General features: G+C 57.0%; 1 protein-coding gene across 7 annotated transcripts in view; it reads right to left on the bottom strand.

The window, feature by feature from the left end:
- Positions 1-6,415: 6,415 nt before the first annotated feature.
- LOC116953988 (alpha-actinin-1-like) overlaps positions 6,416-10,319 on the bottom strand; it is a 97,018-nt gene continuing 93,114 nt past the window's right edge. For all 7 annotated transcript variants that reach the window (XM_032974349.2, XM_032974354.2, XM_032974351.2 and 4 more), the window contains one exon: positions 6,416-9,652. In XM_032974349.2, coding sequence (XP_032830240.1) covers positions 9,494-9,652 — 159 coding nt within the window. In that variant the 3' untranslated portion in view covers positions 6,416-9,493. The remainder of the gene's footprint in view (positions 9,653-10,319) is intronic.

Raw genomic sequence — 10,319 nt, 5'->3', positions numbered from 1 at the left:
TGTTCCCCTCCCTTCTGTTCCCCTCCCTTCTGTTCCCTTCCCTTCTGTTCCCCTCCCTTCTGTCCCCTCCCTTCTGTTCCCCTCCCTTCTGTTCCCCTCCCTTCTGTTCCCTCCCTTCTGTTCCCCTCCCTTCTGTTCCCTCCCTTCTGTCCCCTCCCTTCTGTTCCCTCCCTTCTGTTCCCTTCCCTTCTGTTCCCCTCCCTTCTGTCCCCTCCCTTCTGTTCCCCTCCCTTCTGTCCCCTCCCTTCTGTTCCCCTCCCTTCTGTTCCCCTCCCTTCTGTTCCCTCCCTTCTGTCCCCTCCCTTCTGTTCCCTCCCTTCTGTTCCCCTCCCTTCTGTTCCCTCCCTTCTGTTCCCTCCCTTCTGTTCCCTTCCCTTCTGTTCCCCTCCCTTCTGTTCCCCTCCCTTCTGTTCCCCTCCCTTCTGTTCCCTTCCCTTCTGTTCCCCTCCCTTCTGTCCCCTCCCTTCTGTTCCCCTCCCTTCTGTTCCCCTCCCTTCTGTTCCCTCCCTTCTGTTCCCCTCCCTTCTGTTCCCTCCCTTCTGTTCCCCTCCCTTCTGTTCCCTCCCTTCTTTCCCCTCCCTTCTGTTCCCTCCCTTCTGTTCCCTTCCCTTCTGTTCCCCTCCCTTCTGTCCCCTCCCTTCTGTTCCCCTCCCTTCTGTTCCCCTCCCTTCTGTTCCCTCCCTTCTGTCCCCTCCCTTCTGTTCCCTCCCTTCTGTTCCCCTCCCTTCTGTTCCCTCCCTTCTGTTCCCTCCCTTCTGTTCCCTCCCCTCTGTTCCCTCCCTTCTGTTCCCTCCCTTCTGTTCCCCTCCCTTCTGTTCCCTCCCTTCTGTTCGCCTCCCTTCTGTTCCCCTCCCTTCTGTTCCCTCCCTTCTGTTCCCCTCCCTTCTGTTCCCCTCCCTTCTGTTCCCCTCCCTTCTGTTCCCTCCCTTCTGTTCCCTCCCCTCTGTTCCCTCCCTTCTGTTCCCTCCCTTCTGTTCCCCTCCCTTCTGTTCCCTCCCTTCTGTTCCCCTCCCTTCTGTTCCCCTCCCTTCTGTTCCCCTCCCTTCTGTTCCCTCCCCTCTGTTCCCTCCCTTCTGTTCCCCTCCCTTCTGTTCCCCTCCCTTCTGTTCCCTCCCTTCTGTTCCCCTCCCTTCTGTTCCCTCCCTTCTGTTCCCCTCCCTTCTGTTCCCCTCCCTTCTGTTCCCCTCCCTTCTGTTCCCTCCCTTCTGTTCCCCTCCCCTCTGTTCCCTCCCTTCTGTTCCCCTCCCTTCTGTTCCCTCCCTTCTGTTCCCCTCCCTTCTGTTCCCTCCCTTCTGTCCCCTCCCTTCTGTTCCCTCCCTTCTGTTCCCTTCCCTTCTGTTCCCCTCCCTTCTGTCCCCTCCCTTCTGTTCCCCTCCCTTCTGTTCCCCTCCCTTCTGTTCCCTCCCTTCTGTCCCCTCCCTTCTGTTCCCTCCCTTCTGTTCCCCTCCCTTCTGTTCCCTCCCTTCTGTTCCCTCCCTTCTGTTCCCTTCCCTTCTGTTCCCCTCCCTTCTGTTCCCCTCCCTTCTGTTCCCCTCCCTTCTGTTCCCTTCCCTTCTGTTCCCCTCCCTTCTGTCCCCTCCCTTCTGTTCCCCTCCCTTCTGTTCCCCTCCCTTCTGTTCCCTCCCTTCTGTTCCCCTCCCTTCTGTTCCCTCCCTTCTGTCCCCTCCCTTCTGTTCCCTCCCTTCTGTTCCCTTCCCTTCTGTTCCCCTCCCTTCTGTCCCCTCCCTTCTGTTCCCTCCCTTCTGTTCCCCTCCCTTCTGTTCCCTCCCTTCTGTTCCCTTCCCTTCTGTTCCCCTCCCTTCTGTCCCCTCCCTTCTGTTCCCCTCCCTTCTGTTCCCTCCCTTCTGTTCCCCTCCCTTCTGTTCCCCTCCCTTCTGTCCCCTCCCTTCTGTCCCCCTCCCTTCTGTTCCCCTCCCTTCTGTTCCCTCCCTTCTGTCCCCTCCCTTCTGTTCCCTCCCTTCTGTTCCCCTCACTTCTGTTCCCTCCCTTCTGTTCCCTCCCTTCTGTTCCCTTCCCTTCTGTTCCCCTCCCTTCTGTCCCCTCCCTTCTGTTCCCCTCCCTTCTGTTCCCCTCCCTTCTGTTCCCTCCCTTCTGTTCCCCTCCCTTCTGTTCCCCTTCCTTCTGTTCCCCTTCCTTCTGTTCCCTCCCTTCTGTTCCCTCCCTTCTGTTCTCTTCCCTTCTGTTCCCCTCCCTTCTGTCCCCTCCCTTCTGTTCCCCTCCCTTCTGTTCCCCTCCCTTCTGTTCCCTCCCTTCTGTTCCCCTCCCTTCTGTTCCCTCCCTTCTGTTCCCCTCCCTTCTGTTCCCTCCCCTCTGTTCCCTCCTTTCTGTTCCCCTCCCTTCTGTTCCCTCCCTTCTGTTCCCCTCCCTTCTGTTCCCTCCCTTCTGTCCCCTCCCTTCTGTCCCCTCCCTTCTGTTCCCCTCCCTTCTGTTCCCCTCCCTTCTGTCCCCTCCCTTCTGTTCCCCTCCCTTCTGTTCCCTCCCTTCTGTCCCCTCCCTTCTGTTCCTTCCCTTCTGTTCCCTTCCCTTCTGTTCCCCTCCCTTCTGTTCCCTCCCTTCTGTCCCCTCCCTTCTGTTCCCTCCCTTCTGTTCCCTTCCCTTCTGTTCCCCTCCCTTCTGTCCCCTCCCTTCTGTTCCCCTCCCTTCTGTTCCCCTCCCTTCTGTTCCCTCCCTTCTGTTTCCCTCCCTTCTGTTCCCTCCCTTCTGTCCCCTCCCTTCTGTTCCCTCCCTTCTGTTCCCTTCCCTTCTGTTCCCCTCCCTTCTGTCCCCTCCCTTCTGTTCCCTCCCTTCTGTTCCCCTTCCTTCTGTTCCCTCCCTTCTGTTCCCTCCCTTCTGTTCCCTTCCCTTCTGTTCCCCTCCCTTCTGTCCCCTCCCTTCTGTTCCCCTCCCTTCTGTTCCCCTCCCTTCTGTTCCCTCCCTTTTGTTCCCTTCCCTTCTGTTCCCCTCCCTTCTGTTCCCCTCCCTTCTGTTCCCCTCCTTTCTGTTCCCTCCCTTCTGTCCCCTCCCTTCTGTTCCCTCCCTTCTGTTCCCCTCCCTTCTGTTCCCCTCCCTTCTGTTCCCCTCCCTTCTGTCCCCTCCCTTCTGTTCCCTCTCTTCTGTTCCCTCCCTTCTGTTCCCTCCCTTCTGTTCCCCTCCCTTCTGTTCCCTCCCTTCTGTTCCCTCCCTTCTGTCCCCTCCCTTCTGTTCCCCTCCCTTCTGTCCCCTCCCTTCTGTTCCCTCCCTTCTGTTCCCTCCCTTCTGTTCCCCTCCCTTCTGTTCCCCTCCCTTCTGCCCCCCTCCCCCTGTTGTTCATCTTTTGTTCTCGACTCGAGCACCTGCTCAGTTGTGCGCACGCGCGTGTGTACACGTGTGTGTGTGTTGTGTACACGTGTGTGTGTGTTATGTACACGTGTATGTGTTGGTGTACACGTGTGTGAGTTGGTGTACCCGTGTGTGTTGGTGTGTGGGGAGCGGTAGTGTAGCGGTTAGCGCGCTGCGCTATGAACCTGGCGACTCGGGTTCGATTCCCGCTCACGGTCAACACCAGAGACGGGTTCGATTCCCGCTCACGGTCAACACCAGAGACGATTATCTGAACCGGTCCTGGGCCTCCCCTAGGTCGACTCAGCCTCAAATGAGTACCTGGTGCGGTGTGTAAACATTTCCACTGGGGAGACAAAGGCGGTCGGGTGTGGTGCTGGCCACCCACCCCCTCGTGTACCGATCCGGCCTTCATAGGTGCTTGCTAACAGCACTTGCCCCTACAGTCTGTTAAGGCTATACGGGGGATCTTTTGTGTGTTGGTGTACACGTGTGTGTGTTGGTGTACATGTGTGTTGATGTACATGTGTGTGTGTTGATGTACACGTGTGTGTGTTGATGTACACGTGTGTGTGTTGTGTACACGTGTATGTGTGGTGTACACGTGTATGTGTGGTGTACACGTGTGTGTGTGTAGTACACGTGAGTACACGTGTGTTATGTACATACGTGTATATACGTGTTGTGTGTAGACGTGCAGGCCAGCACTAATCGAAGTTGTAATCGATAACAGTCGTAACACGCTTCGTGAATTGAACAAGGATGTATGTATGTTGAACTTCTTTTGCACCGTACGTCGCCAACCGTGCTAATCGAAGCTGCGTGGAGTTTGGAGAAGAGGAGAGGGTTGGAGGGAATTTGAAGGTTCAGAAAATCTTGTGACCTGCGGTGTGGTGGGTAAGTGAGTGGGTGAGTGAATGAGTGAGTGGGTGAGTGAATGAGTGAGTGGGTGAGTGAGTGAGTGGGTGAGTGAGTGAGTGAGTGGGTGAGGGTGTTGTGACCTGCGGTGTGGTGAGTGGGTGAGCAAGTGGGTGAGTGAGTGGGTGAGTGAGTGGGTGAGTGGGTGAGTGGGTGGGTGAGTGAGTGGGTGAGTGAGTGAGTGAGTGGGTGAGGGTGTTGTGACCTGCGGTGTGGTGAGTGGGTGAGCAAGTGGGTGAGTGAGTGAATGGGTGAGTGAGTGAGTGGGTGAGTGAGTGGGTGGGTGAATGCGTGGGTGAGTGAATGAGTGAGTGGGTGAGTGGGTGAGTGAGTGAGTGAATGAGTGAGTGAGTGAATGAGTGAGTGAGTGAATGAGTGAGTGGGTGAGGGTGTCGTGACCTGCGGTGTGGTGATTGGGTGAGTGGGTGAGTGAGTGAATGAGTGGGTGAGTGAGTGAGTGGGTGAGTGAGTGGGTGAGCAAGTGGGTGAGTGAGTGGGTGAGTGAGGGTGTTGTGACCTGCGGTGTGGTGAGTGGGTGAGTGAGTGGGTGAGTGGGTGAGTGAGTGAGTGTGAGGGTGTTGTGACCTGCGGTGTGGTGAGTGGGTGAGCAAGTGGGTGAGTGAGTGGGTGAGTGAGTGGGTGAGTGGGTGATGGTGCTGTGACGTGCGGTGTGGTGGTTGAGACAAATGAGTCTTGCAGTCATCTCTCCGTGTGTGGAGAGGACTCGGTGAGTGAAGTCTACTGGAACAGTTGCCGTGCTCGGAGCGATCGTTGAGCGAGCAGACGGTGGCTGGTCAACCACCTCGCCTGTAGCTTCACGCTACGAATTCTGTCACGTGCAGTGCTGATGCCGACCAAATGCACGATCGTCGTTACATCCCAATGGGGGTGCACACACAAAACAAAACGGTCATTGTCACGGCAGAGGCGTGAGTGGGCTCACAGCGAGGCACACACACACACGACTTGAGCGAGCTGCGATGACGCTGTGAGAAGGGAGATCGGTGGAGTGGTGTTCGTGTCGATGTGTCGCCGTTCTGATGATTCACGCTCTCGCCAAAGGAGTGGAACGAATTACGTGGCACTGTTGCGTTGGCAGTGATTCCCACGTTCCAGACGCCTGTTCCTAAATCAATTTGTAACTTTAAAATGCCCGTCGATTGCAAACACGTTGTACGGCATGTACACTAAACACGGCGAATTACTTTAAAAGTTGTCTAATCTCCTGTAGATGTTGATGCCACTGGTTATTCACGTTCTGCAGATGTAAATCCCACTGGTTCTTCACATTCTGACGATGTAGATGCCACCACGCCATCTATTGGGCAGCGGTTGAACTTATGACTCTCGATCCGAACAGGCAACTTGACGTACGGACCAGGTTCGTATCTCTGAAAGTTCGTAAGTTGAGTCCCTGGATACATATAGCCAACGTTTCTGGCTATGGGCCTTCTTCACAGCACTCCTCTCTATGGTGCCGTGAAGAGCCACTGCCCGAATCGTGGCCGATGATCGCTCGAATGTTAGGCCACACGCGTACTCGGTGTGGCTGCCGCTTTAACCAAGGGAGCGTTTCGCTTCAGCGTGGAAGGAACCCGCGGGTATCCGGAGTAAACCCACTGAACGGACGAGGGGGATATCGCTCTAAAGTCCGCACAGATGGGCTGACGTACTCACTTGCTGTCCTGCCACCTCCTAGCCACCTGTCACAGTTTCGAGGCTTTTACAAATCACTGCATGTCTCACCAACCCTTGGAGTGGGTGATGGGTTACTGGTCTGGCCGAGAGAGTGGGCGACTTCCATGTCTGGACTATAAGGTGGGTGCTAATTTATAGGTCTATACTACACAGTGCTTGATGAGCTCCATGTTTGGACTATAGCATAGGTGATGAGTTTTCGATCTGACTATAGTGGGTGTGAGAGTTTGCGTGACCACTGCCATCCATTTCTCGCGAGTCCCAACGCCTCTTGACGACTTACAAAGGCGAGGCACAGCGGCATTTTAAAGTTACGAGACTCTCCCAGAACGTGATTGCTTAGTGTGTTGGCAACTTGTAAGGCGATGTCGCCGCAGCGTCCACTCACTCCTGCAGCGAGACATCTCACAACGCAAGAGGCGTCAGGAGGAACCCCAAGGTCAAGAATTTCTTTCCCAAAAAAAATCAACAGCAACCAATCAACAACAACACGAGACTCGGGTAAAAGATGAACATTTAATAGTATAACAGTAAGCAGAGATTGCCGTTTAAAAGCTGAAAGTCGCGCCATTGCTCAATCATTGATAAAGAATCATTCACAAACCCGTGATGTGTTTCGGTCAAATTTTCCGCCCAGCTATAATACCAGAATAGGTTTCATTAACAAAATACCCGACCGAAGGAGGCCCTTCGATGGTTTGATATCTGCACAGTGCATGGCTCTGGCGGATACAAAAATCTCTACGGGACAAATTGGGCCCTGCCACGTGAATGTGGAGTGGCGCCGTCCGTGTATGTCAATACGTCTGGTTGTTTTTTTCCCCCTTCTCATCAGGATCAGGATCCCCCCGCCCCCCCCGTGTTTACAAAAGTAGCCACGAACACTTCCGCCTCTGGTTGTGGTATTTTTTTTTGTAAAAAGAAAAAAATCGTCCTAGAATCCGAACACAAGGCACAGTTTCGAGCGGGTTCGGGCCGACGTCGAGTCAGAAAGCCTTAGGTCAGAGGGCCTTAGGTCAGAGGGCATTGCGAGAGTTCACGTCAAGAGCGAATGGGCCTTACAAGCCATTACAAAAGTTCAAAAAGCCTTTTAAGACGGCCGGCTTAAAAACCGAGGAGGGCCTTCCAGAGCGTCGTGAGAACGACGGCCGCCTGGGGAGGGACCCTGAACGCAATCGCAAAAAAACCCCCTGACGAAACTAAACACTTCGAAGGCCTCGAGTGACGGATGGCCTTCAGAGAGACGTTGAATAAAGGCGGCCCGGGAAGGACTCGCAACGTCGGGCAGCGTCTCTCAGGCGTCGAGTCAGGAGTTCTGGCAGATCTCAGGACCTCTACGGCCAGAGAGAGGCCTCCTGGGGGGATTCCCCCTCCCCCGCTCCCGCCGCCTGTGGACTGAGAACAGCCCAGAAGTTGGGCAGTGGTCCTGGCAAATGTCCACGCTTTTCAAGCCCGGCGGTTCACGACAGGCACCCGGCACTTTGTAATCACCATCAGCAAAACCGGCCGGCTGGTCAGAGCCAGCCGATGAATAAGCGAGCGTCCACTCGTGGTGGTAAGGTAGCGCGTTGCTGGGTGAGCTGCGGGTTTCGCCACGTCCGAGGAGTTGTAAACCGGCGATGTTAAAAAACACAAACCCTGAACAGCGGGGAAAGTCGCCAAACCAACCTCGGCCCGGGAGGAGGGCAGGATGCGGCCGGCCTGCTCGCTGCGGTGTTGGCCGCAAGTAAACACGACGACGTTGGCAATTTGGGTTTCAACCGTTGGGTGAACGTTGGTAATGTGATTGGGACCAACGTTTGGCCAACGTTGGGACCAAGGTTGGCCCCAGCGGTTCCACGTTTCCCGAGGAGTGTGCGGGGAGTGCCGCCGCGCTTGGGACTCGGGGAGGAGGCGGTCGGCAGGTGTCGCGAAACGCCGCGCAGCGTTCCCTGGGGGTACACGAGAGTAAGGGGGCCTCGCAATCCTAGCGCCAGCGACGAGCAGCTTCCCGATTTAACAAACCAACCCCAACAAGAAATTAGAAAGAGTTCGCCACCCTGCCCACGTCTCACGCGCTGGCCGAGAAGCTCTAAACCCACGAGGTCTGGGTGCTGAGCGACCCCCCCCCCCCCGCCGCTCTCGAACACAGGGCCGACAAAATAAATTCGTACGCGAGAAAACTGATTATATTGGAGCTTCAGAAAGATCGTCTTCGTTTATAAAGCAAGAGTAAATTGTGGGTCGTAGCAAAAGAGAGAGACGCTAAGAATTCTACGATGCGCCGACGCGTTTAGAAGATGATGATGATGAAGCGTATAATAACAGAATGTCTTTATTAATTGCGATAAATTCACACTTGGCACGCAAGGTTGGACGTCTGAGACAAATTGTCGGCGGCCGCCCTTGCCCGCTCCAAACACCACAAGGGGGGGGGAGGGACGGGGGGGGGGGTGCGTTCGTCTGTGTCGGCAGCTCTGACGCAATAGTGGAGATTCCACACTCCTATGGTGGGGGCCAGGATGTTTCCCAGGCGACGACCGCTCGTGACAGACATCCCACGCTGGGCCAGCGTGTGCAGGGTCACGGGACCCTGGCGACAGGGCGCCGAGCCCCCAGTGACGCCTCCCTGGGTAAAAGCGATTATTTGTTTATATTTGTGATACCGCACGCCTCAGCCACTAAGGACTGTAAACATACTGGGCAACCTCCTTGCTGTACTGCACACAGCAGGCACCGGACTGTGACCTATCCCCCACACTTCCATTTCCGTGCGTGCCGTGCACAAGATTGTCCCATCTTTTCGTGATCCACCAACTCCAAACTCCAGGTCACCAGCGGCAACCGGGGCAACCGGGGGCAACCAAGGGGCAACTGGGGGCAACCAGGGGACAACCGGGGGCAACCGGGGGCAACTGGGGGCAACCAAGGGGCAACCAAGGGGCAACCGGGGGCAACTGGGGGCAAGCAGGGGCGCCGATTCCCCGTCTCAGTCCCATAGAGGATGTTTGGTCTCAAAAAGTTACAAAATTCAAAGAAAAAATCCTTCCGTAAACGGGTGACACCTGCTGTTTCACGTCGACCTGTGTGTGTGTCTGTATATGTGTGTGTTTGTGTCTGTATGTGTTTATGTGTCTGTATGTGTTTGTGTCTGTATGTGTTTGTGTGTCTGTATGTGTTCACGTGTCTGTACGTGTGTCTAGTGACACACTACGAACCCTGCCGAGACCCAAGTTCGATTCACACTCACGGCCAACACCACGTGACGATTATTTGAACAGGGCCTGGGCCTCCCCGAGGTCGACTCAGCCTCAAATAAGTACCCGGTGCGGTGTGTAAACATCGCCACTGGGGAGACAAAGGCGGGCGGGCGCAGTGTTGGCCTCCCACCCCCTCGTGTGCAGTGCTGGCTTTCATAGGTGCTCAGTAACAGCACTTGCCCCAACAGTCTGGACGGGCTATACGGGGGATCTTTGTCTCCATGTGTCCACGTGTATATTTGTCTTGTACGTGCGTGCGCCTGTGGGCAAAACACCGCCCCCCCCCCCCAGCACCCCCCCGCACCAGCCGCTCCCCCCCCCCCCCCACGCGGAGCGTGCGTCTAGAGGTCGCTCTCCCCGTAGAGCGCCGTGGAGAAGGAGGTGTAGTCGAGAGCGCCGGGGACGGCGTCGGGCCCCGCGTAGGGGGCCATGCGCACGATGCAGTACTCGGCCTGGTCCGGGGGCAGCTCCCGGCGCAGCTCCTCCGGCAGGATGTAGCTCTGGGGGGAGAGACGCACGCGGGAGAGAGTCACCGTGGGAAGACGTGGGGGAGAGTCGCCATGGGGAGACGTGGGGAGACGTGGGGAGACGTGGGGAGAGTCACCGTGGGGAGACGTGGGGAGACGTGGGGAGAGTCACCGTGGGGAGACGTGGGGAGAGTCACCGTGGGGAGACGTGGGGAGACGTGGGGAGAGTCACCGTGGGGAGACGTGGGGAGAGTCACCGTGGGAAGACGTGGGGGAGAGTCGCCATGGGGAGACGTGGGGAGACGTGGGGAGACGTGGGGAGACGTGGGGGAGACGTGGGGGAGACGTGGGGGAGAGTCACCGTGAGGAGACGTGGGGAGACGTGGGGAGACGTGGGGGAGACGTGGGGGAGAGTCACCGTGAGGAGACGTGGGGAGACGTGGGGAGACGTGGGGGAGACGTGGGGGAGACGTGGGGGAGACGTGGGGGAGACGTGGGGGAGACGTGGGGGAGAGTCACCGTGAGGAGACGTGGGGGAGAGTCGCTGTGGGGGAGACGTGGCGAGACGTGGGGAGACGTGGGGGAGACGTGGGGAGACGTGGGGAGAGTCACCATGAGGAGACGTGGGGGAGAGTCGCTGTGGGGGAGACGTGGCGAGACGTGGGGAGACGTGGGGAGACGTGGGGAGACGTGGGGAGAG

The sequence above is a fragment of the Petromyzon marinus genome, chromosome 53 (assembly GCF_048934315.1).
Source record: "Petromyzon marinus isolate PM22_M1 ecotype Great Lakes invasive population chromosome 53, UKy_Petmar_22M1.pri1.0, whole genome shotgun sequence".
NCBI lineage: Eukaryota > Metazoa > Chordata > Hyperoartia > Petromyzontiformes > Petromyzontidae > Petromyzon > Petromyzon marinus.
The sequence above is the reverse complement of the archived record's forward strand: the minus strand, read 5'-3'. Positions and strand labels throughout refer to the sequence as shown.